We start from the raw sequence: 27,003 nt of genomic DNA on the forward strand, positions 1-27,003 counted from the left end.
AGAAGTAGAGCCGCTGGCAGGCTAGAACCAGTGCCATGTGGGATGGCAAAGTCCATGCTTTACTTGCAGTGCCGCAGCACTGTCTCCTGTCTGACTCTTGAAACAATTAGAACTTGGAGAAATGGTGTAGATGGCCGGAGATCAACAGCCAGGGCGTGACATCAGGTTTCCAAGCCAACGGGTCTGGCTTCAGGTTTGCCTGCTGATCTCTATTAAACTGCACTCATGTTCACAGACACCTGTCTGAAAGTTTCTCTAACCATGATTTTTTTTTGTTTTGTTTTGTGACTGGCTGGCACAACTCACTTGCCCTGAGTTATGTGGAGCCAGATACTACAGGTGCCTTGTACTGTAGTCAGGCCTGTGATGCCCCTGCATCCCAGTCACCTGTCTGTCAGAGAGTTCCTCACCTAATACCAACTTCTTCTTTTCTTTGGATACAGTTCTATTAGTACAGGGATCTCCCCCTCAACCCTCCATATTCTCCCCTCCAGACCCCCAGACACACACTATTTCCCACCATATTATAATAGTAAAGTCCTTCAGCAGAATCACAAGTCCCATCATTCTACTATTTGACAATAGCATAACTACACTTTTAAGATACAAAGTATTCTTAATGAGACAGCATTCTCTCTCTCTCTCTCTCTCTCTCTCTCTCTCTCTCTCTCTCTCTCTCTCTCAGCATTTGCTTTATTTTCATTGGAAAGTCAGATTTACAGAGAGAGATGAAAATCTTCCATCTGCTGGTTCACTCCCCAAGTGGCTTCAATGGTTGAAGCTGAGACTATCTGAACCAGGAGCCAGGAACTTCTTCTAGGTCTCCCAGACAGGTGCAGGATTTTAAGGCTTTTGGCTGTCCTCTTCTGCTTTCCCGGGCCACAAGCAGGGAGCTGGAAGGGAAATGGAATAGCCCAGATAGGAACTGGCACCCATATGGGATTCTGGCACGTGCAAGGCGAGGACTTTAACAGAAACAGCATTTTCTAAAGACCACTAGATGGCAGCAGAGCCTCATGGAACAGATTAGGTCCTCAAGCAAGGACCCAGAGCTGGGACTGTTTTGAATCAATGCATCATTTTCGGATGTGTGGGAAATAGTACTTTTTTTCTGTTAGGAAAAATATGTTTCTTAAAAGTCACCTCTTTGGAGACAAACAGTTCAGAATTGCAGGTTATACAAAAATACTGTGTTCACTGTATTCAAATATATCTTGACTTAATTGTGTATATAGTAAATGTTCTCTCAAGCGGCTGTTTATTTTGAAGGAGTTGTAATATGAAAGGTTGTTTCTTAGTGTTATGGATCGTGACTTTTATTTATTCTGCAACTGCCTGTAGGCTGATGCAAGTGGAGTCTGACTAGCGTACGAACCACAGCATCCTGGGCTGCGTGATGAAGTGGACTGTTTATAGGGGCTTGGGAGGAGCTAGTATTACTGTCAGTTTTTCCAGATCAAGTTCCAAATATGGGCTCTTTCATGTTCTTTTTGCTTTGATTTAGTTTGGTTTGGTTGCTTGTTAATTTTAAAAAAATACATTGGCTATTCTCGGGTTGAAAAGCACACACAGCTGGATGGTGGGCCGCTGACGCCCATCGCTTGCTGACCGCAGTGCACAGGATTTAGTGCAGTAAAGTGTAAGTGACGTCTCTCAATCCTGTCAGTTCATAAAACTTGAAGAAAGGGCAGCGTCAGGTTCCTGGTCCCTTTCAGTGGAGCAGAAGGAGCCTTGTAATCCCTCGTGGGGCAGGTAGGGGGCGGTCTGCCGGAAACACCCGGACCTCTCCATTCAGGGGCGGTCTGCCGGAAACACCCGGACCTCTCCATTCAGTGTGTTTAAACTATGTCTTGTTTATTCCATGCTTGCTTTGGCATCTGTCACACACATGCAAACAGTGAGATTGTGAAATTATCTTCTTAAAAACAAATGTATTTTTAATTTTTCTACGCATTTTTAAACATGCATTTGTTTCTTTGAAAGGCAGAGTTACACAGAGAGATCTTCCTTCTACCCACTGAATCGTTCTTCCAGATGGCCACAGTGGCTGGGACTGGGTCACGCTGAGCTAGGAATCAGGAGCCAGGAGCTCCCTCCTGGTCTCCCATATGAGTGGCAGGAGCACCAACAGTTGGGCCAACTTCAGTGCTTTCTCAGGCCCGTTGACAAGGCATTGGGTCAGAAGTGGAGCAGCCAGAACTTGAACCGGTGCTTCTTTGGGATGTGGAACTGTATGTAGCAGCTTAACCCAGTTGTTACGGTGTCAGCCCCAGAATTTACCTTTCTTTTTATTATCATTTTATTATACAGTTCCATAGCTCGTGGGATTTCCCTTATCCCCTCCCCAGTTCCCTCCCCCCTCAGTAAGTTCCCCTATATCTTTACTGTAGTATAGTTGTTAATACGCAATCATATGTCCATCATTGCGGGCATAGACAATGGCAGACGGTCCAGCATCCTATTGTCAAGATATAGTTAACAGTTTCATTGTGAGTCCATCTTTGTCTGGAGGTAGAGATGCATACTGCATTGTATCCTCACATCTGGATATGATAGTCTCCATCACACAGTTACTATATATCTCCTTAAATGAAAAGCCACAATACAAAATCAAAAATAGGAAGAAAAATAGAAATTTACAATGCCATGAACCTAAACACCATGCTGGTGAATGTCTAATGTGTCGCTGAAGAAATGAAAAAGAAATTCAAGAACCTTCTTGAAGAAAATGATGCTTCTCTATGATCGATGAGTCATTGAAGAATTTAATCAGAAGAAAGTGTTTTGAAGAGATGAAACTAACAACAAAAATATCAAAATCCATGAGATACAGTTTCTGCTGATCTTTGTTGATGAAATGTGTCTCCTGTAGGCTTTGTTTTTAATCCAGTCTACTAATCTATGATGTTTGATTGATGAGGTTAAAACATTTATATTCAGGGTTAATACAAATAGTTGGTAATTTGGTTCTGTCATTTTAGCGATGAGTTGTTCATTGATTTAGTTTTCTGTTGTTATTTTACTGTGATGTTCTTTGCGTTTGCCTTTGGTTTTGGTGGGCGCTATTCCTCTTCTCTGTCAAGAGAATATCTTGAAGTATCATTTGTAGGGTGGGTTTGGAAAAGGCATGTTCTTTTAAGGTTTCTTGACTGTGGAAGAATTTCATTTCATTTTCAAACACAAAGGAAAGTTTTGCTGGGTACATTACCCTGGGCTGACGATTTTTTGCTTTTAGAATCTGGAATATGTCACTCCATTCTCTTCTGGCCTGTAGAGTTTCCTGTGAGAGATCTCCTGTGATTTTAATTGGCATTCCTTTATATGTCAGTTGATTTTTTTCACATGCACATTTAAGGATCTTTTCCTTATGTTCAATTGAAGAGAGCTTGATGATCATGTGTCTTGGTGAAGATCACTTTTGGTCAAGCCTGTTGGGAGTTCTGTGTCCCTCCTGGATCTTGTTTACCAATTCTTTCTCCAGATTAAGGACATTTTCCCTTAATATTTCATTAAATACATCTGTAAACCCAGCTTCTATTTCTGCACCTTCTGGGACTCCCATAACTCTTATATTTGATCTTTTAATAGTGTCTTTCAATTCTTGAATACTTTTTTTCGGCCTGATCCAGCTCTGCTTCCAGCTTTTTTGTGTGTGTTCCCCTGGTGACAGGAAATATCATCTAATTTTGAGATTCTTTCTTCTGCCTCCTTCATTCTATTTTGGAGACTCTCCACTACACTTTCAATTTGCTCCACTGTATTCTTCATTTCTGATATATCAGCTTTCATTTGATTCATTTCTAGTGTGACACATTTCTTAAATTCCTTGAATGCCTGCTTTACCTGTGTCTCATTGTTAATACGAAATTTTATAACAGGTGTTTTGAATTCTGTATCTCCCATTTTCTCGATGTCTTCCTCAGTGACCTCTGAGGTTGGCATAGGGTTTTGCTCCTTTTGCAGGGGATTCTTCAATAATATTGATTGTGCTGTCTGTCTCTCCTTTTGTTCTTGGTCATTGCACTTCTGGTTATCAGATTCTTTGGAGCAGGTTTCTAAGCTCTGTCACCACAGGTCTACAGTTCAATTTTACTTATTGCAGTGGCACATGGTTCTTTGTTTGCAATCACGTGTTCCACTCCCTCCAGCAAGTTTCAGGTCTGGGTCCTTACGTTAGATTTCCACCATGGTCTCCATTGCCCCAGCTCCTGGCTCACCGAGTCTCTACCTCCTATGATACTGTGCTGAGGCTTCACTGTTGTCTGTACAGTGTTTCTCCCACTTCTGGTTGGAGTAGGTCCCAGGATTAGGGAGAGACTAGGTGTCCTATAGCTAGGTTGTTGGTGGTGCTGATCTTGCTGGAACCTGTTGGCAGTTAGGTCTGAGGAACACATGGATCTGTTTCGACCTGTTTTCCTGTGGGACCAATGGACTCAGTGAGTTCTTACTGAGCTCAGCGCATGCACAACTCACTGTTGTCCCTGCAGTCTAATTTCTTTGCCTGATGTGCCATTGCTAGAGCTCTTGATCTGCTGGCTGGCAGGTCTGAGGGCTACCTGGACCTGTCTTGGGTGGAACCTGTAGAATGCCATGTTGTTGCAGTTCACTGAGTCAGAAATGAATTCACTTCCCGCTTTATACATGCACAGTCCTGCCCCATAGCTCCTGCCTCCTTAAGCAAAATGGCACCCAATATGCTTCTAGGGGATGGGCTGGGCTATGAAATCTACCCTGGTCCTGCACTGCCCCTTTGTCTGGGACCTGCTGCTCTGTCTCTGCTCCTGGTCAAATCAAACAGAGCAGCAGGACAAGCAGTTCTTTGTCTGGGTTCACCTGTGAAGCTCCCTGTAAATGTCCACAGATTGCTGTTGGCTGAATGCCACTAGGATATCAGTCACTGCAATACCACACCATTGTTTTTGCTGCTTTCCTGTGTCTGTCAGTCTCCAGGTACCCCTCTGCTGTTGTTCTGTCCTCTTCAATGTCCTGGAATGTGCCCTCTCTGCTTCACACTGGCTAACATTTCTTTGTCCTTACCTTATTTTACCATCTTGATTCTCCCCTGAATTCTCTTTCACTGAGTCTTTGACTTTGAGGATTTTTAATGAATTAATTAATTTATTATTCCATGATATAGTTCCATAGGCTCCAGGATTTCCTTTCCTCCCCTCCCCAAACTTGCCCCAACAGTTTCCCCCATACCACCACAGTAGCATAGTCCTTCACAATCAGTCATCGGTCTGTCATTCTGCCATTTAGGTGTATCTTGATGTTGCAGGTTTGGACAATGGCAGAGAGTCGAGCATCCTGTTGTCAAGATACATTCAACAGTTTCATTGGGACTCTATCTTTGATTTGGGGGTAGAGATGCACACTTCACTGTATCTTCACATCTGTATGTGACAGTCTCCACTACACAGTTACTATGCATCCCCTTAAATAAAAAGCCATAAGACAAAATCAGCAACAGACAGAAATAGAAAATTTACCACAACATGAAATTAAATAACCTTCTGCTGAATGATCAGTGTGTCTCTGAAGAAAAAGAAAATCAAAGACCCTCCAAAGGAAACAATGCTATTGTGTGATCCATGAGTCAGTGAGGAAATTAATAAGAAAAATAAAACTGTTTTTAAATGAATGAAAATAAAAATAAAACTTTCATGGCACACTGCAAAGTACCATTTTGCAAACAAAGAAATCAGCATGGTGACTCCAAATTTTCTCTAGTTTTAACTCCTTGGGTAAGTCAGTTAGCCATTTTCTTCTGGTTCTAAACATCTTTGTAAAATAGAATTGGATTGATATCAACCTTATTGTAGCTTGTGTTCATTTTTCCACATTTGTTAATTTCAGATTTATGCTAGCATGGGATTTCCCAATCAAAAATGCCTTTAATTGATCCTCAAGTGTATGTTAATAGTTAATCAGTGTTCATTATATCACTTGTTTTTAAAGATGCATTTGTTTATTTGAAAGAATCACAGACAGAGAAAGAGAGAGAGAGTATCCATTCCTTGGTTCACTCCCCCAGACAACTGCAAAACTCAGGGTTTGGCCAGGTCAAAGCCAGGAGCTTCTTCTGGGGCTCCCACGTGGGCAGCAGGAGCCCAAACACTTGGACCAGGCTCTGCTGCATTTCCCAGCCTTTAACAAGGAGCTGGATGGAGGAGCTGTGACATGAACCGGTGCCCAGGTGACATGTTGGCATTTCAGGTGGAAGCTTAATGCACATGCCACAGCACTGATGCCTGCCACTTCTTACAAAGCAGAAACCATCTAAGGTTGAGACGAATGTCCACTTTTAGCCTCCAGAAACCGATGCAGTTTAGGGTTTGGGGTAATTATTTTTTGTTTTGGTTTGTTTTGGTTTGGTTTGGTTTGGTTGTTTTCATTATCCAGCATAGTATTTGAGAGTAGGAAGAAGAGTTTTAGTAAAGTCCTTATAATGCAGCAATTCAATAAAATCTGTTGAGGTTGAAAGGAAAATGTTTGACTAATTTCAAGCAGCCATAAGCTAAAAGGATCACAGAAAATGTCCGTCCTGTCTAAAGAAAAAGAACTCCAACAAAAGTTAAAAGAATTTTCTTTGAAACAAGCTGAGGCACATCATTTGTTAGCTGTGTGATTCCTCTCCAGGATTTGAACTCTTAAGCTTTGGTCTGGCAGCACCATTTAGTGTATCCCCCTCAGCGAAGAGAAGCTATCCTACATGGTGGAACACTTCATCATTCCCTTGATCCCATACACAAGTAAAGGCTCTTCAAAAAGTCTTTACTTCCCATATGAAGAGTGAATGAACTCGATTGTTTCCTTTCACTCATGGGAATGTGAAACTTAATGCTATGGGACATTTCATTTATGTAAAGAGCTTTTTTTAACTGCACCAGTCATAAGATTAGACTATGAGCTTAGCATGACTTTTAAACCCCTTATTTGAGATTCTTTAGATATTCTAACCCTCCAGAAGGAATAGCAAGTACCTTGAAACCATTACTGGGTTCCACCATTTGTTGACGTTTTTTCCAGTTCTTTTTGTTTTATAATTCTTGTCATTTACATGTTAGTGATTTGTGTGTGTGTGTGTGTGTGTGTGTGTGTGAGAATAAAGTGAAAGTCCTTGAGCCATTGTGGTCACATTTACTTATTGTCTCAGTGGAATCTGGAAGAAAATGTTTTTTTGGCTTATTACTGCAATTTCCCACATGAATGTTCCCACACAATTGCCTTTTGAAAATTAACTCATTTTGTTACTAGACTGAAATAAAACATTTTGTTTTTCTTTTTCCTCAGTGTTTCCTTTCTCTTTTGTCTCATTTTACCTACCCAGTTGCTAGCATTAATTTCTCACTTATTTCTTTTGTACTAACGTTTGTAATAATTGCACATTAATTTTCTGTTTTAATAGCTGTGGAAATACAAAGGAGCCTGAATCAGCTCGGGACACCCCAAGATTCCCCTGAATTGAGGCAACAGCTGTAAGTATTAGCACGGGAGAGGAAAGCTTTGTGGCTTTGAGGGAATGAGGCGGTCCCTTGCCTGGAGGAAGCCGTGGGAGGCTCACTGTCCAGCTGCTTCCCCCAGTTGGCAGCGCCAGGTGTTTCGCATGTTCTTCCGTCTGCAAGGAAGGCATGGGCTTGCTTTATTTTAAAGGATATGGTTTATCTGGTGCATTTCTTGTACTTTTAAGATAGGAGTTGGTTTTGATGGCTTTTGAAACAGTGAACTCTAAGCTTGTCCATTTATATGGCTTTTTTTTTCTAGAAGCTTACAGTCACACAAACACCAGACTTATTTGGTTTAAATCCAATACATATCTAGTTGTATGAACTATCCCCACCCTAAATTTTATACTTGCAGTATTGAATTTTAGAAAGGATTTGCTTGTGTTAAAAAATTACAATGAATTTATATAATACATGTTTCAGCAAATTGGTATCATGTTAGAATAGCATAGCAATACTTCTTTTTGGTATGTTTTAGATTTTACAGGGTAATTTTGTTTTAAGATTTATTTATTTTTGTTGGAAAGGCAGATTTAACAGAGAGAAAGAGATAGGAAGACCTTCCATCCACTGGTTTACTCCCGAAGTCGCTGCAACAGTCCATCCAAAGACAGGAGCCCAGAGCCAGGAGCTTCTTCCAGGTCTCCCATGAGGGTGCAGGGTCCCAAGGCCTTGGGCCATCCTCCATTGCTTTCCAAGGCCACAAGCAGGGAGATGGATAGGAAGTGTGGCAGCTGGAACATGAATCAGCACCATGTGGGATCCTGATAGTTGCAAGGCGAGGGTTTAGCCACTGAGCTATCACACTGGGTCCAGAGTGTTTTTTATAATTTTTTTTCTTATTTGAACCTTAAAACACTTGAGTGACATTGACAGATAAAAGAACTGTTTCCATACTGCAGAAAAATACATCTCTAGGGGGATTAATCATTTGTGCAATACTCTACAGAACTTCATTCTTAAATCTTACTCAGTGCTGCAAAACAGCTACAAATTTTAAAGATTAAATATTTAATAAGTGCTATTTCCAAACATTAGCTATAGAAATAAAATTGACAAATGGAAGAAGCTAAAATATACATATAGCAATTCATATATTAGTGAAGATTAATTTGAAGAAATTATGGTTGTCTATTATATTTTTATACATCATTATTTATCAAAATAAAATGTAAGAACATAATCTTTAACAGTTTTTTGATAGAATTAACAGTAGGTATTCCAAACATCTATATAAATGTCAAGATCTTCTTCAGAGAACTTTGATTCTATTACTGTTCCCAAAGAGATTAGTCTGTTGAGCACCTGCAGGTGCTGGCATTCCAAATGGGTACCAATTCTAGTCCCAGATGCCTTACTTCCAATCCAGCTCCCTGTTTGTGCCCTGGGAAAGCAGTGGGGGATGGTCCAAGGCCTGGAGACCCAACACTCATATAAGAAACCTGGAGAACGCTCCTGGTTCTGATCAGCTCATCTCCTGTCATTATGGCCATTTGGGGAGTGAATTAGCAGATGAAATATCTCTCTCTCATTCTGCATTTCCTTATCTGTGTGAATCTGCCATTCAAATAAAAAGAAATAATTTTTTGAAAAACCGATGTTTATCATAGACAGGGATTTGGTAAGTAGAGATATGTATGGGTTTTGTTTATTAGTCAAATATAAGTACAAATATAAGTATATTTAGGAGTTTTTTGAGGGGCTGGCATCTTTAAATGTTTTTTTTTTTTTATTTAGAAAAGCAGAGTTATAGATAGAGGCAAAAGCAGGGAGAGAGAAAAATTGAGAGAGAAGTGTTCTATTTGCTGGTTTGCTGCTCAGATGATGGTAATGACCAGGCAGAAATCAGGAGCCCGGGGCTTCTTTGGGGCATTCCACGTGGCTGCAGAGGCCCAAGCACTGGGGCCATCCTCTGCTGCTTTCCCCAGCTAATCAGCAGGGAGCTGCATCCGAAGTGGAGCAGCTGGGACTGGATGTCAGTGCTGCAGATGGCAGTTAAGCCTACTAAGCACAGCAGCAGCTTAACCTGCCACATTTTTGGCCCAGTGAAGTATGTTCGTACACAACATCTCAATATCTTAAAGGATCCTTGGTGCGACCAACCCTTGTTTACTCTGAGACATACTGTGAGATGAAAGGGACTGATACTGTCATTTATAAAGTATGCATCGTGTTAGGCTTACGTTTTCAGTGTCATGTCTTTTCTTCAGACACCCTGCTTTCTCTGCATGAGCTATCCTATAGATGCAGACACGACTTAATTCTATTAAGTTCCAGTCCCTTTACAAGGACAGGCTGCATTTTCCACAGTGAGTTAAATAATAATTAAACTGTACCGCTATTGTCTCTTTACCACCCTTTTTGGTTTTTTTTTTTTTTTTTTTCTTAAGTATCGTTAGGTTATAGGCGTTGCTCCAGGGAGGTGGGAGAGGCCAGATGTGCCTGAGATGTGGAAACTTGGCAAAGTCTAAGGCACCAAACTTTACTGGCTCAGCTGGCTCCCAGGTGTGAGGATTAGACAGTGGACTCCCACTCTGCTGGAGCTTAAACACTAAGGAGCAGACACCCAGCAGTCTTCTACGGACCAAGTGACCTTCTTACTGGAGTCACATGTTCCCAGAGACTGCTACAGCTCACTTCTCTGAGCCCTGTTGCCCTGCGTACATGAGGAACCTTCCATGTGCTGTTTGCTCAATATTTGATCAAAGAGTAGAATGTGAACACTTTGTTGTGATAGGGAAAATGTAAAGCCAGCTTATTAACTTATAAGTAGTTATATAAAAGCAATAGAACTGTGAAGGACTCATTGGAGGGGCAGATTTACAGCTTTGAAAAAGTATGTTAATATTTTGGCTGTAATGCATGTTTTCTCACTTCAGGCAACAGAAGCAGCAGTATACTAACCAACTTGCCAAAGAAACTGATAAATACATTAAAGAATTTGGATCTCTGCCTACCACCCCTAGTGAACAGGTATCAAAGTCTTAAAACCCATGCTGATATGTCAAAGAAATCAAATGCTTTGTGGGATCTTTGAACTGTTATGCTAGAGAAGAAATTAAGGGGTAAAATATTCCATTTGAGCTTACTTCACAGAGCACAAAGTTATGTTTAATTGCTCAGGTATATCCTGTGATTCAATAAAGCAAAAAATTATTTCCAAGTCTTTTCCCTGGGCCATAATTAAATAAGTACTCAGAAAATGCTTCCTGAATAATTGTTTCCTGGCCTTCCAGGACTGGCTCCATGTGAAACTCATCATGGGAGGATTGTGGGGAGCACAGTTTCACGCAGTTGGCTCCTTATTCACTCACTGGAATTTGCTACTTTCATAAGAATATAAGGTTTTGTTGATCCCGAAAAGTACTGCTGTGAAATCCTAACAACAAAAAATCATGACCCACTTTTTAGCAGGATGAAAATTTGAAGTGAGAAATCCTGCAGTATGGGTTGTTCACCTCAAAGTAAAACAAATATACGAAGAGTTTGAACATATGAAATGTTACCACTGGTTGATCAGGAAGTCCTGGTCCTTGGAGAGTAAATGATTGGATAACGAAAAAGAGAAGCTAGGTAGAACAACTGTGTCAGATGCTGTTGATCTTCAGGATTGGATTCTAGCACTCTCTTCCCCTCCTTCCTGCAGCGTCAAAGGAAAATACAGAAGGATCGCTTAGTGGCCGAATTCACGACGTCACTGACAAACTTTCAGAAGGTCCAGAGGCAGGCTGCTGAGAGAGAGAAGGAGTTTGTTGCTCGAGTGAGAGCCAGTTCCAGAGTGTCAGTAAGTATTTGTAAAGGCATTGTAAAAGTGAACCAGACAAAAGCTCCATAAAAGGCTGCAGTAAGTGCAATTTTTTTTCAAGTCGTATGGATCTGTGAATATCTATCTTGGAAGCTAGCAGTGGAATATTTATTTTCAAGTTCTTCTTTTCAATTTGCAGCAGGGAGATGGGTATGTGTCACTGTGCTTATTTTGTCCATGCTGTAGAAGAGAAGATTACAGATTATATAAGAATATTACAGCATTTTCTCTAGAAAGGTTAGGTGTCAGATTGGAGTGTTAAGTAGTAGTCTCAAATTCACTTGATAGTAAGGACTTCCACTTGTGTACATGCTAATGTAGACAGAACTTCTGTATTGCACCAAGGTGATAGAGGGGAACAGAGTGAGTGTATCATGTGAATATCAAAAATGAATATAGGGCCCAGCGGCATGGCCTAGCGGCTAAAGTCCTTGCCTTGAACGCGCCGGGATTCTATATGGGCGCCGGTTCTAATCCTGGTGGCTCCATTTCGGAATATCTTCCTCTCTCTCACTCCTCCTCTCTGTATATCTGACTTTGTAATAATAAATAAATAAATCTTAAAAAAAAATGAATATAAACCTGGAAACCATCAATGAAATCATGACTTTAAAGTGGAATTTTGAGTTCATCTAATTTTAATTTCCCTCAAAACCTACACAAATTATTACATTACTCCTTAATGTAAAAGTTCCTTCCCTGCCCTAAGTTAATGATGTTTATTATTTGGACTCTGGGCCTGTTTACTGAATTCCTTCCTTTTTCAGCTTAGGACATAATTTTAATATTACTTGAAGAAGTTAATATAAAAACTTAGAACAGAAACTTGTTTCTGTGCACATGCATAAAACACACAGAAAAATCAGTTTAGATTATTAGGGAAAATATGTTTTTATTTTTTGTGCGTCCTTGGTTTCTGTGCCCATTCTCAAGCCATCTCGTTACTAAATTATTTAGGGTGGCTTTCCTGAGGACAGCTCAAAAGAAAGGCATCTTGTGTCCTGGGAAAGGTAAGAAATATAAACACTTTGTTGATTTAAAGATAATCTTACAAAGCTTGCATTATAGTTACTTGGAACAGTACTAAATTTAAGTACTAATTTAGTACTAAAGTGTATTATATTATAAATATCCAAAGTTTTTATACTTTGAAAATAGCAAATTTGAGAAATTTTCAAAATGAAATATTTATTGTGATATAGAAATATGATGAAAATTTCAATATAAAATTACTTATTATAAATTATAAAAATTGGTTTTGGGGCCCGGCGGTGTGGCCTGGTGGCTAAAGTCCTCACCTTGAAAGCCCCGGGATCCCATATGGGCGCCGGTTCTAATCCCGGCAGCTCCACTTCCCTGCTTGTAGCCTGGGAAAGCAGTTGAGGAAGGCCCAATGCTTTGGGACCCTGCACCCGCGTGGGAGACCCGGAAGAGGTTCCAGGTTCCCGGCTTCGGATCAGTGCAGCACCGGCCGTTGCGCTCACTTGGGGAGTGATTCATCGGATGGAAGATCTTCCTCTCTGTTTCTCCTTCTCTCTGTATATCTGACTTTGTAATAAAATAAATAAATCTTTTAAAAAAATTGTTTTTGACTTTTTTATATCTAATTGAGAAGCAGAGATAAGTCCCGTTTGCTGGTTTTTTTCCCCAAATGTATGCTATGGAGCCAGGCATTCAGTCCAGGTCTCCCACATGGCTAGCAGAGATGTAACGTCTTGACTTGTCCCCTGCTGTCTCCCAGGGCCTACCAAGGCAGGAAGCTGGACTAGAAATCAAATTCAGTCAGTCTGACCTGGAGTGCAGATGTCTTAACTGCCAGGCCCAATGCCAGTCCTGGCTTAATTTTTAACCGGATTATTACTGCATAAGAAGTTAAGTCAGCCAAGAAACCTAGTTGGCAAAGTACAGCTTTAAATAATTAAATTACTCCAAACCTGTTAAAGATATATTAGTGGAATGAAAATTAATAGTATTTGGTTATTTGTTATATTTTTAGAGAACTTAAGTGAGCAAAGATCTGATTTTGAAGACCAAAGTATTCTACTTAGTGTTTACTGAAATAGAGATTAAGTTCCATTGTTTTGAAAACTAGTGTTTTCCTTCTCCATATTCTCTTCTTTTTACTAGCCAAATCCAGCCTCAAGCGCAGGTACAGGATGAAGAAATCACCGAGGATGACCTCCACTTGATTCAGGAGAGAGAGTCTTCCATCAGGCGACTTGAAGTAAGACTTGCATTGTAAGGTTGGCTTGCTCTTCTGCTGTTCATGAGTTTGCTTCCTGGATTCCTCAGTAATGCTGGGAGACAAATCAAGAAAGCAAATCAAATGAATTTATCAGTTTTGTGGTATTTTTAATATATAATTAGAGTAATACCTTCTTCTTAAAATAGCTCTTTAGTATTTGTGTTGAGGTTAGAGAATATAATTCCCCATCTACCTTTTTAAAAATTTAGTTTTAGTCATCTTCAAGTCACCGCAGTGTTGAGAAAATGTCAGTCTGTCTAACCTGATTGCCTCCCTTGAAACATGATACATCTCATAACAGTGAAAATAAAACTTTCCAGGGGATTTTAAGACATTGTGTTTTTTAAAATTTATTTTAATATTGTTTACATAGCTGTGATTAGGGTGGGGAGGGTCGGAGTAGGGAGGGAGGTGGGTGATATAGATGTTCTACTTTTGTTTATATTCTCCTGGTCTGTGGAGTGGGTGGGTGGGTTACCACTGTATTTCTCTGTGAGATGTTTATGACTGAAGAGATTAAGGTCACAGTTCCTGTGTCCTGCCCAGGTCCTAGAAGGTGATCGAAGAACAAATGAAATGGCTGCAGTTTGTCAAGAATCTTCCCTATGCCAGACAGGATATGATCAATTCTTTATATTAACTCTTTCACTCAGAAAAACTATGAACTGTAACAGGACTTTAAATGGTCATGAAAGAATGGAATTAAAATGTTTTTTGCTGCAAAATATTTTGAAGCCTTTGGATTTTTTTTAATAATACATGTTTTCATGAACTTTTAAAATCAATGTTCCCTTAGTTCACTGTGTCATTACCATTGTCATTTTACAGAGGGGAGACTCAGGCACATGATGAATATGTGATTTCATGACCTACCTGAGGAAAATATTTGAACTTTACTCTTTAACTGGGGGAAGAAAAGCTTTATCATATATTGAAGAAAAGAGAATGTTTAACTTCCTTATCCAGCAGTGACATTTATGACTTCAGTATAATCTATTGAACATTCAATTATTATTATTATTATTATATTTTAAGGCTGGAGAGTGATGGCCAGGAACCCAGAGTTCCGTTTGGGTTTCCCACATGGGTGGCACTCTCCCAAGTTCCCCAGGCCATGCTTCCCAGCATCCCTGAGCATGGTACCCAGAAAGTGGGATTAGAAGCAGAGCATCTGGGACTCAAACCTGTGCTTTGATACGCCACCTTAGCCCTTTGAACCAAAGTGCTGCCCTCACCACTCACACAGACATTTTTGAATTTTTAATGTAAAATTTTGAATTTATACCTAAGATTTTATTAAGTTGTCAAGCTAATGGGTTATTTTTCCCTACAGAAGGGTGTCATAAGTCTGTTTGATACTTTTACAAGCGGAAATGCTTGTGATAACAGAATTATGGGGTTGCATAAAATAATCTCAGCCGCCCATAATTCTTCCCTGGATAAACTTTATTTCCACTCTGCCTCAGCTGATACAATGTTTATTATTATTATTGTTATTATTATTAATTTTACAGAACTGGTAACCCTTGTTCAAAGTTTGCTTATTTATGATTGCATGGTAAATTAATTTCCTGACATTTGCATAATGTGTGTGTTAGATGCATGCTCATTTCCTTGTGTCAGTTTGGACTTTCCTTTTTCATGGAGCAGGGACTGAATTTCTGGTGACACTGTGCCTTTTTCTTTTAGGCTGATATCATGGATATCAATGAAATATTTAAAGATCTGGGAATGATGATTCATGAGCAGGGAGATGTGATAGGTAAGTTGTACTGATGTAGATTTCACAGGGTGTTGGCAAGCAACCTGGAGTTTACCTGTGGCTGGTTTTTCAAGTAAGAGTAACTGTTTCTTTTCTTGCTGTTTTCAATTCTCTAAAGTCAGAAGCATAATCTCTTCTGCAGACCACGCATCGCTCTGGACATGACCTGTCCCGGACCTCAGATCTGGCTCCTCCTGGCGGACGTGACCAGCTCTGTTTCAGATGCCCCAAATTTAATCAGGGTCCACCTTTGTAGAGACCTTGGAAGGCACCCTGTAACATAACTTCAACTTATTTCCAGAACCTCTAGTTTCAGTTTTATGCCAGTTTAATTGTCATTACACCAATGAGTTGGAGAAACCTGTAATTTTTGTAGTTGTATGCTATCTTTTCTTAGTTTCTAAGGAATACTTAATAGTTTCATCTTTTATTCGAATAGACTTTGGTTGATTAATTTAATACTATTATTTAGATGCTAGGCATTCTTTTTGAAAGTATTTTTGAAAAGAAATTACTCAGAATCCATTTATGTTTTTAATGTAATAGTTTTTCTATTAATGTGAAATTGCATCAAGATCTGGGTCATTTTTATCACTTTGAAATGTGAAGATACCTCTCTGGGCACATCAAAGTCAAATATATCGTTTGGTTCAATTGAAGTACATACTCTGTTAGTTTAATACAATTATTATTTGTACATTCTTAGCATTCTCTGTGGCTCCAGTAAATCACAAGATATTTATTAAGGACCTGTTATGTCTAGGCATTATGGGTAGAGGAGTTGCTGCCTTATGTAGAGTAGACAGAATGTCATGGAGGATGGAAGAGCGCTGAAGTCTTCAGAGAGGTGAGGGGCAAAGCACAGGAACACATTCCAGACAGAGGAAGCAGCAAGGGCAAAGGCCTCTGGTGCTTGGGCAGAAGCACGTTAGGCAGTTTGCAAGTTAAGTAGAGCAAGGAGGAGGTGGAGCTCATGTTAGTAGATCAGAGGGAATGGCATCGTGTAGGAACCTGAGCTACTGAGAAGACTGTGGTTATTGATGATGAATGGGAAGCCATAGGATGTAGGTTCAGGACTGTTGTGAGCTGGCTTGAATTCCCTTGGCTTCTGGCTTGAGAAAACACTTTGGGATAGCAAGACTTAAAAGCAAAGAGACTACTTAAATGGTTATTACAGTCATTCAGGTAAACATTCATGTTGGCTCAGTTATTCTTACATCAGGTTAGGAGCTTAAAAGTGGTAAAGGAATTGTGTGTATTTTTAAAGGTATAAAGCCCCAAAGGATGATTGGCTAGCTGGGTGTAACTATGTACATGAGAGAGAAAGTTAATTGAAGGGTTACTTTAAGGACCTGGCCCATTCTGAAATGATGGATTTGTTTTTGGAGATGGAGAATTGCAGCTAGAGCAAGTCTGGATGAGTATATATCAATGATTCTTGGGTATGTTAGTTTAATGATAAGCGATGGAGAATATTGATGGGCTGATGTCCTTGAGTTAAGTGATAAGGATCGGGATGAAATACATAGTGGAGAGATTAACTCTTGATGGGGATATGGGAAGTTCCCCACAACAGGAAAGAAGTCAGGGTACAGGAACCTTGCAGCTGTTGGTAAAGGAGGTCCATAGGAGAGTGCAGATGTACCTTCTGATGGTTCCTGTTGCTGTTTGTTCTCCTCCTTCTTCTTTTCCTTCTTCTCCTCCTCCTCTTCCTTCTTCTCCTCCTCCTCTTCCTTCTTCTTCTTCCACTGAGAAGAAGGAGGAGGAGGAGGAGGAGAAGTAGTAATAGTAGTAGTTCTTTAAAATAAGATTTGTTTATTTTTATTGTAAAGAGATTTACAGATAGAAAGAGATGCAGAAAGATCCTGCATCTGCTGATTCACTCCCCAGATAGCCTCAGCGGCTAGAGCTAAGCTGATCCAAACCCAGGAGCTTTTTCTGGGTCTCCCACTTGTGTGCAGGGTGCCAAGGCTTTGGGTTGTCCTTCACTGCTTTCCCAGGCCATAAGCAGAGATCTAATTGGGAAGTAGAGCAGCCGGGAAAGACTGGCACCGATATAGGATGTCGACACTGACAGGTGAGGGATTATCTGTTGAGCCACCGTGTGGGCCCCATTCATGTTGTTTAAATGAGCTGGAAATCAAAATGCTGACTCAGAGTTATAATGCCTGAGGAGGTATACAAAGGATGCATGGGAAAGAGAAAGTGTTGACAGTCTTCCAAGAGTTACAGAAATGATGTTGACTTGGCAGCCATGACTAAACAGTGAAATAAGTAGGCATAAAGCTATTTTGTACATACATATTCAGCTACCTGGATGCTAACTAGGTTTTTGTCATGTAAGTGTAGCTAGATTAGAAGAAAAAGCATGAATGATTGAAACAATTGCTGTTTAGTCTAAGGCCAGGAGGGGATTAGGTCATGAATTTTGTGATGGACAGTGAAAAGGTAATGGGGTACTTGGTGGAGTTGGATGTTAGCGATAGTGAACTGGCAGAGAATGATGGTGTTCACGAGGTTAGACACTTGCAGTTGAGATGGTGGAGCAATTGGAGTTACTGGTAGTGACAAGCTTTGGAATGTGACCATGAAACTGGTTGACTGGAGTAACGGGCAAAATCTTTGGAAAAACTCTGCTGAATGAGTAGAGAGGCCAGGGTTTCAGATGGATCGGCCACTGAATGCTGAAATAACCCCTGAATATCAGGAGTGTGGAAGAGAGCGTCAGCGAATCAGAATCTGAAAAATGCAAGGAAAGACCAGAAAGAACTTGGAAATCTGTGGATGTCTGTGACCAGGAGATCAAGAAAGCTTGCATGAGTTGAATAAATCAAGCATGAGGCTTAAAACAGGAAGTTGTTACCAAAGAGAAAGAGGCAGGGATCTCTCTTCTAAGAAGGGATGCCTGTTCCACCCGCAGGCCACCGGGGGGGTGGGATGAGACTGCTGCCACTTGAGAACACAGGCCCTTGTGAGGACTAGTGAGGGCTAGTTTTCTGCACAAATACAGGTTGATGATAGCTATATTTATCCTAGATGAAAGTCATCAGAAGCCTAGTACTGAGTTAGCCATCAGGGAATGCAAACTAGATAAGACACAGATATTATGTTCTAAGCATTTAAAATAGATTGCATTTCCAAAGACCCAGGGTGGGAAATTTTATGGAACAAGATGATAATTTAATAATGACCAAGTTTTAGTGATCAGATTTTTTTGTTTGTGAGTTTTCTTCTGAGGAAATAGTATGCTTTGAAAAGTCAAAATACTGTTTTTTCCCTACATGGTGAAGAAAATCTTTGGTGCTGGGAAGATTTTGCACATTGGTCTTGACATGGAGCAATATTTGAGAGTGAGACAAGTCTGTGCTGACTCTGTGGCTTGGCCATTGCAGACTGACAGCACTTCCCCAGGGGTTGCCAGGTCAAACCGTAGGTGGCATTGTTGTGAGGATCACCAGGTTTCTTTCCTTCAAATGCTTTGTATGTTGTTTGAGTCACTGGTGAAATAGTTTAAAGAAAAATTATTGCTAGATGAAAACAAATCTGCCTTATGATACAGTAAAACAGTAACTTGGTAAGCATACTTAATCTTACTTTGAATGAAATCTAGTGATCTATGATTGGGGTATCATCAGTATTTAACACTTTTGTGCATGTGCATTTTGTTTTAAAGATAGTATAGAAGCCAATGTAGAAAATGCAGAGGTGCACGTTCAACAAGCCAATCAGCAGTTGTCAAGGGCAGCCGATTATCAGGTAAGGTCCTGTAAATTAGCCTTTTGATAGGCATTCAGAGGGTGGAGAGAAACAAGCGGAGCACGCACAAGTATATGTATGTGTATAAGCACATTGAAGGTGCCTGGAGATGTTAAATTTTGAAATATCTTGTGAAAGGGTTCGGCAATATGCTAGGCAGTTTAAAATTGCCTTTTGTTTGCGTAGCCTTAAGGGTTGAACCAGAGTTATTGCAGTACAAAGGAATGGGAAATTCAGGGTTTGGAGTCCTAAGGTTGTTAGTTACTTGAAACCAGGATTCCTCAGTGGTGAGGCTGATTTGTGACTTTGTTTTGCTTTTGGATTTTTGGAGGACGTGGATGAATATCCAGATTTCAGTTTTTCTCTTCCTTGCAGATCTTGGACCCTAGGACCAGGGCTTGCCCATTAGGCAAATTTCCAGAGGCCCTGGAGAATTAGTGTGAGAGGAGAGCAGGACAACGCAGTGCTTAACAAAGAGGCAGATTTCCAATATTTCTACCTCGAAGCCTGGATTTTAAATTTACTAAACCTTAGTTTCTGCAAACCATGGATCATTCTAGTTTGGATGAACTGTGAGCAGAAAGGAAAGGCCCTAATCTTACCCAATGCCAGGGGAGTGTCTCTTGGTAACAGACGGCAGTGGCACACTGGGATGTCTCAGAAAGGCACATTACCTCTTTGCTGTGTAACTGAGTAGGGAGAAGATAGTTACACATGATAACATTAAAACATTAGAGAAATTGTATTTAATGCACAGGAAGTATTCAGTTGAAAAGCAGGTGAATAGGTGGATTCTAAAAGTATTGGTGATTTTCAGGATAATTAAAGAGTTACAAGTGTTATCTTTTAGTGAATTTTGTGCTACTTCTAATTGACATCATAAATGTGCAAGTTTTTCTATTTTAAGAAGAAACAACTTCTACATGTTGGTGGGAAGAATACAAGGCATTAAAAAAAGAGAGAAACCTAAAGTGGAGCCAGGAATGGAGAATGGAACAAAGGTCCTAATCTTTGTGTTTTGAGTACTAGCTGAATGCCTTGTTAACTGTGTAGTTTTTATTTGTATGTTGAGCTTTTTAGGGCAGTTTCTGTTAATGCTAAACAACAAAAATGACTTTGGAAGCTAAATTTATTGTAGAAAAATATTGCCAAAGAGCTATACCTACTAGCATTTACAGAGAATTTGTTTTTAATAGCAACTTTTTGATAAAAGTTTAAGAATGTGAAATTTTCAAGCTGCTCTGTGTATTTTTACGTTACCTCAATCTACTGCTTAATCAGTAACTATAATCCCTTTAACTTGTTAAACCCAACCAGCATGCTCAGAAAACTTACCAGGAAAAATTTACTCAGTTACAGCATTAAATCCAGAAGAATATTTTTGAAATAGTGCTCTAATGTATTTTGGCAGATCTTTGAAAAACAAAAATTATACTGCTCTCCCTAAAGTTGAAGGCAGTAAGCTATTGAACTCACTGCAGATATGAACTCAGTATGTAGAGATGCTTCACTACACCTGTGGCTCTGTTTGTATTTGCAGCGGAAATCCAGAAAAACCATGTGCATCATCATTCTTGTCCTCGTCATTGGCGCTGTGATTGTCGGTGTCGTCATCTGGAAGCTGAGCAGCTAGTGGCCGGGAAGCACACTATTGCACTACATTGTCTGATCGCATGGGGAGAGTCCCGTAACCAGATTTTTATTATTTCAAAGCTGTTGCACAGAGGACAGCTATTCTTTTGTTATTTTTATGGAGGGTGGGGGTAATTTCCTTTGCATTAAATCTAGTATTTTCTAATAATGAAAGTTTTTTCTAAATATTGCTGGTGTAATTTCCAGGCTTTTTGTTTTTCATAACTGCTATTTTTTTCCCGCAAATTGTATGGATTTTTCATATATAATTTATTTATCCTGTTTGATTTAGTTTCTGGAATTTGTCAATTTAAAGCTGTGAGTGTTTTGTGTGTATCTCTCTGTCACTGTATAACATGTACCCAAATTTGTGTCACTTTAAATTAAAAATCTCAATTTTAATTTTTTATTTGGACCAACAGAGAAGTACTCTCTCCATACCTCTTAGAACTTACATGTCTGTTTGTGACTTTTGGTCTGGCTCACAAACGGCACAGAGGATCTCTTTCATTCTTTTACTGTTGGTTTTCTTTTGAGGCCCCTGATTACTCTGAATGAAATCAGTGAGAAATGTCCTATTATATCTCATACTCCTGATATGTACATAGTAAGCATTAGCTGTAGATTGCCTAGTAAAGATACTAAGGATAGACTGTTTTTATATATGATATGCTTAAGTGTGATATTTGCAGAGGAAATAGTGATACTGTGAGTGTTTAATGTCATTTGGAGGAGGAGAATGAAACTAATACCAATACTTACTATGCCTCACTTCTAAGGAATCCAGTCTTGTAGTCCACTGAACTCTGCAAGGACTATAACATAATGATTAGCTGTGAATCTGTGAGTCAGAATTACTTTTGGGAAATAACTTTCCCACAGTTAATTAGTATTGGACAACTAATGCTTGAAACTTAGTGTTGATGTTGTTTGTCACCTGCGCCATCTTTCATCAGAAAAGGAATTGGGTGTTTGCAAATTAGCTCCCTCATCCTTATAATCAATGTTGTTTTAACTAATCTGAATACTGTAAAGAGAATTAGCTTAGCTTCCGGTTTGTATTTTATAATGTTCTTATATAGCAGTTTCCTAGTGAAGGCAGTTTAAAATGACAAGTTGAGACTTCAAATGGGAACAGATAAAACTTGAGGAAGTTCGTTGTGTCTTTGCAACCACAATAAAGGTGATTTGAAAGATGTCCCCATAGATCTCTTTGATGAAGCAGAAGTTGCCAACGCTTGACCTCACTTGTTCTGTGCTCCCTGAAATCTCAACACTGGAGTTGTAGCCACCTGCACAGTAACCGTTTTACATCTTTTGCAATCTGATGTATTTACTTACAGTTCTTATTTTAGAGATCTGGACTAGTTTTGAACTAATTGCTAAAAGCTCCTTTGGATGTCAACAAAACAGAATCCTCCCCCAAAAGGAGCCATGACAAGCTTGTGTGTGTGTGTGTGTAATTAGAACTTTGAGATGTTGTGTTGCCACATTCTGATTGCTTTAATGTGCAGATGGGCCATTCAGGGAGAAATCATAGCAGTACCACTTCTTCCATGATCAGCACAAGACCACCAGGCCTACTCCATTATGGTCTTTCTTCGTAAGGGCACCTGCTCTTTCCCATGATTAAACCAGCATCTTCAGCTGCATGCAAGTCCCAATGATAAAACGTTTATTCTGCTTTTTATTTTCATTTTAAAATTGTCTTTGTTAGTATAAAGAGAGTGGATTTCATGCATTCCATAGGTACAGTTCCAAAGAGACAATCACATTCCTCTCCCTGCCCCTTCTCCTGGGTTTCTCTCCTTCATTACCCTCTCTTCATCAGTTTTTGCAAACGTATCTTTAATCCCAACTGTATTCACAGCCTTAATTTTCCACTGTAACATTGAACAAGTAAAAGGAAGATCACAGTTCCGCTAGAGTTTAAGCAAGGACTAAAAATTGGAATCAAAACAGAGTCTCCATTTCATCCAAATACCTTTTATTCTACATTAACTGTTATGTATCAGAAAACATATGGTATTTGTCTTTTTGAGACTGGCTTATTTCACTAAGTATGATTGCTTTCAGTTGCATCCATTTTGTTGTAAAATACAGAGTTTTGTTATGACTGAGTAGTATTCTGTGGTGTTTTTATACCTTATTTTCTTTATCCACACACCAGTTGATGGACATCTGGGTTCATTCCACATCTGAGCTATTATGACTTGAATTGCAATAAGCCTGGGGGTACAGATGACTCTCATGTGCTGACTTTATTTTGTTTGGGTAGAGTCCCAGGAGTGGAGTGACTGGATCATATTGCGTATCTATTTACAGATGTGTGAGGAACTGCCATACAGTCTTCCATACCAGTTATATTGGTTGATTTTTTTTTTGCTAACAGTGGTTTAGGGTATCTTTTGTTCCAATCATTTCCAGCATTTGATGTTTTTTTGTTTTTTGCATCATAGCCAGTCTATCTAGGGAGAACTGAAACTTCATTCTGATTTTTATTTGTATGTCTGATGACTAGTGAACCTGAACCTCTTTTCACATGTCTGTTGGTTCTTCTATTTTCTTCTTTGAAAACTGCCTCTTCTTGTCCCTGACTCACTTCTTGACTGGATTGTTTGCTTTATTGTTGTTGAGTCTCTTCAGCTCTTTACAGTCTTATATATTAATCCATTATCTGTTTCATTGTTGGCAAACATTTTCTCCTATTCAGTAAGTTACTTTTTCATTTTTTCTAATTTTTTTCTGTGTTTGTTTAAGATTTATTTTATTTCTTATTGGAAAGTCAGATATACAGAGGAGGAGAGACAGATAGGAAGATCTACCATCTGATCATTCACTCCCCAAGCGGCTGGAATGGCTGGAGCTGCGCCAATCTGAAGCCAGGATGCAGGAGCCTCTTCAGGTCTTCCACTCAGGTGCAGCGTCCCAAGGCTTTGGGCCGTCCTCGACTGCTTTTCCAGGCCTTAAGCAGGGAGCAGGATGGGAAGTGGGGCTTCCAGGATTAGAACTGGTACCCATATGGGATCCCAGCATAGGCAAGGCGAGGACTTTAGCTGCTAGGCTACAGTACCAGGCCCTGTTTGTTTTTGCAGTGCAGAAACTTCTTAGCTTGGTGACGCTGTTCACTCCTAGGCTCTTCAGTTAGGGATTCTTCAATGGAAAAATTTAGAAGCCCTGTTGGTAGATGGCAAGTAAGTTCATTTTTTCCCATGAAAACTGAATCTCTGCAATAAGACCATGGGCTGGCATTGTGGTACAGGGGTCAAAGCACCTCCTGCGTCACTAGCACCCCTTATGAGAGCTCCCTGTTAAGGCACCTGGGGAAGCAGCCAATGGTGGCTCAAGTGATTGGGCTCCTGACGCCCATGCGGGAGACCCAGATGGAGTTCCTAGCTCCTAGCTTCAGCTTAGTTCCAAGCCTCAGCCAAATCCCTGCAGCCTTTTGGGAGTGAGCCAACAGCTGACACATGTTCTCTCTCCCTCTGTCATTCAGCCTTGACAATAAATCTTTTAAAAAATAAAAATAATAAATAAATAAACAAACAGATAAAGGGGTCCCAGAGCCATGGTATAGCATGTTAACCCCTGCCTGTGGCACCACCATCTCGCTTGTGTGCTGGGTCAAGTCCCACATACTCCGTTTCCAATCCAGCTCCATGTTAATAGCCTGGGAAAGCAGTGGAGTCGGGGGCCTGGAACAAGCTTCTGACTTCTGGTTTTGGATCGGCCTACCTCCAGCCACAGCAACCATTTGGGAAGTGATTCAGTGGATGGAAAGTCTCTCTCTGAGTTTATCTCTCTGTAACTCCACCTGTCCAATAAAGATAAACCTTTTTAAAAATGAAGGCTCCAGGACCCCCAGTTCCCAACACAACAGCAGAGTTTTCTTCTTTCTCTGTGTTCTCCTATTCCTCCATCCCTGTTACTGCAGTTGCTCAAGGAATCTTTGACATCATTTGGCACTGATGGTATGTCACCATTTTGGCAGATTTCTACATGCCTTGACATAGAAAGTTTAAGGATGAACTAAAAGAATATGATGTCTGGCCTCAAAGAACTAATATTTTGACATTTGCCATATGAAAAGCTATTGACATGTTAAAAGAAAGGAAATGGTAGGAGGGAAAAAAGCAGACAAGGAATAAACGGAATTGAGGATGAATTCACCACTCTTTAGACCAACTAACATCTACTGAACGACTAACTGGGCGTCAATCTTTCTTTAGAACCAGCCTCTTGCTTATCCTATTTTCCATTTACTAACTAACTCGATTTGATTTGATTTTTGGCTCAAGTAAAAGATACTAAAATAGTAACAGTTCACTAAGAAGTTATTAATTTGAATGATAATATGTGTGATGCCTTCATTGTGCTGGTGATGGTAGTAGTTAAATTCATAGCTAGTGTGTCTCATAGGAACATTATTTGCAATACATTGACCAAGTTGCTGTTCCTAATAGACTAGGAAAGGAAGGAAGAGAGGTCAAGGGAATTTGCAATTATTGTTTCACCAAAGCACATGCAAAGGCACTACCAACACTACCTTTGAAATAGATGAATAATGTTTTAATTTAGTCTCATGACAAGTCCTTATTTTTTAATTGAAAAGAACAAAGAAAATCTTGTTAATGGCTCATGTAATATGTTTTCTTATAATTATTGTATCAATGTGTCTTTGGATTTAGTGTTCTTTTAGTTAAAAGAAAAATCATGTAGTATCTTATTTTTGTGGAAATATACGTAATTTTAAATGCAGAGCTAGAACTAATTTAGTGACACACTAGATAGGTTTTTATAAACTTTGTTGCTTCTGGCAAGTTTTTAAGAGGTTGGTCACTTAATTACTCAGAGTGGGGTTCCTGTCGGTTGTATGCAAGGATGGTATTTTTGCTTAAAATTCAAGTGGTAGAAGGCAAAAAACAGATTTCCTGTGAAATCGTCACAGGCATAACACCTCTGTTTGTTTCACAGGGAGTCCGCTAGAACTGAACTGAGTCTTTAAATAAACTTGAAAGGACATTAATTCCCACTTTGGCCAACCCAAAGTACAAAATTTTAAGTATTTACTGTAAGTACTGTTAGACAGCAGTTGCTAGCTCCAAAACCTGTTAATCTTGGTGGAATATGTAGAAATGTAGCAAAGTTGTCTCAACAAAGACTTATTAATATGAACTTAGAGTTTTTAATAGATGCTGGAAGTTCTATGCCACTATTTAACGGTAGAACTGAAATACTGAACCCATACCAGGAAAAAAGAAAATAAGTTTTCTAGAAACCAGAGATTTAACCCAAGATTTAGATACAAACTTTTGTGTTTTCAGTTTTTGCTTTTTTTTGTTTGGATTACTTTCAAAACCAAAGGCATGATGGCAAACCTTTCAGGTTAAAGATGATCTCTCTGCCAGTAATAATTCTAGAAACATCAGTCCAACTTTAGGTAGAATATTGCAATTATTTATCTAATTCTGGGTGCTTGGTCACTTTGAGTTTATTTCAAGGTGTTTGACCGTATCAGCCTTCTTTCTAGCGCCAACTATAATGTTTCAACCTCCCTAAAAGGTACCAGGGTTTTAATTAATTATTATTTTGCAAAGGCCCATATACAATTAATAAAAATTAAGTAAGATAATCTATCATATATCATTCACCTTACTTCTACCTTGGATGAAAAATAATACTTCTAGTTCAAAATTAGGGCTTCCCCATTGTATTTTTTTGGAATCTACAGTCAAATATTTTTTTGTGCTACTTTAAACTTTTTCTGTTATATTGCATTTTAAACTGGAATACAGGCAAACAACCAATATTTTACTTTGGAATAACATGGGCATTTTAAATAAAGAGCCTGTTTGCTGTAAAACATAAAACTTTTTAAAAAGATTTATTAATTTTTATTGGTAAGTCAGATATACAGAGAGGAAGAGAGACAGAGTGGAAGACCTTCCGTCCCATGATTCACTCCCCAAGTGAGCGCAGTTGCCAAGGCTGCACTGATCCGAAGCCAGGAGTCAGGAAGTTCCTCCAGGTCTCCCATGTGGGTGCAGGGTCCCAAGGCTTTGGGCTGTCCTTGACTGCTTTCCCAGGCCACAATCAGGGAAATGGATGGGAAGCAGGGCCACTGGGATTAGAACCGGTGCCCATATAGGATCCTGGCATGTTCAAGGCAAGGACTTCAGCTGCTAGGCCACCGTGCTAGGCCCCATAAAACATTTTTAATGTTACTATTTTAATTAAGCTTCTATTGAAATAGCTGGAGTCAGATACAGTTTTAAGATATTATAAAAGTAATTCTCCC

The 27,003-nt window shown here is 39.6% G+C and overlaps 1 protein-coding gene across 1 annotated transcript in view; it reads left to right on the forward strand.

Annotated features, from left to right (window-relative positions):
* Positions 1-21,508, forward strand: part of STX7 (syntaxin 7) — a 44,854-nt gene extending 23,346 nt beyond the window's left edge. Inside the window, exons 3-10 of the mRNA XM_004587325.4 lie at positions 7,409-7,478; positions 10,385-10,478; positions 11,152-11,289; positions 12,268-12,320; positions 13,438-13,534; positions 15,245-15,317; positions 18,991-19,073; positions 20,614-21,508. Of these exons, the coding sequence (XP_004587382.1) occupies positions 7,409-7,478; positions 10,385-10,478; positions 11,152-11,289; positions 12,268-12,320; positions 13,438-13,534; positions 15,245-15,317; positions 18,991-19,073; positions 20,614-20,706 (701 nt within the window). The 3' untranslated portion in view covers positions 20,707-21,508. The remainder of the gene's footprint in view (positions 1-7,408; positions 7,479-10,384; positions 10,479-11,151; positions 11,290-12,267; positions 12,321-13,437; positions 13,535-15,244; positions 15,318-18,990; positions 19,074-20,613) is intronic.
* Positions 21,509-27,003: the final 5,495 nt, after the last annotated feature.

Source organism: Ochotona princeps, chromosome 1 (assembly GCF_030435755.1).
Source record: "Ochotona princeps isolate mOchPri1 chromosome 1, mOchPri1.hap1, whole genome shotgun sequence".
Taxonomy (NCBI): Eukaryota; Metazoa; Chordata; class Mammalia; order Lagomorpha; family Ochotonidae; genus Ochotona; species Ochotona princeps.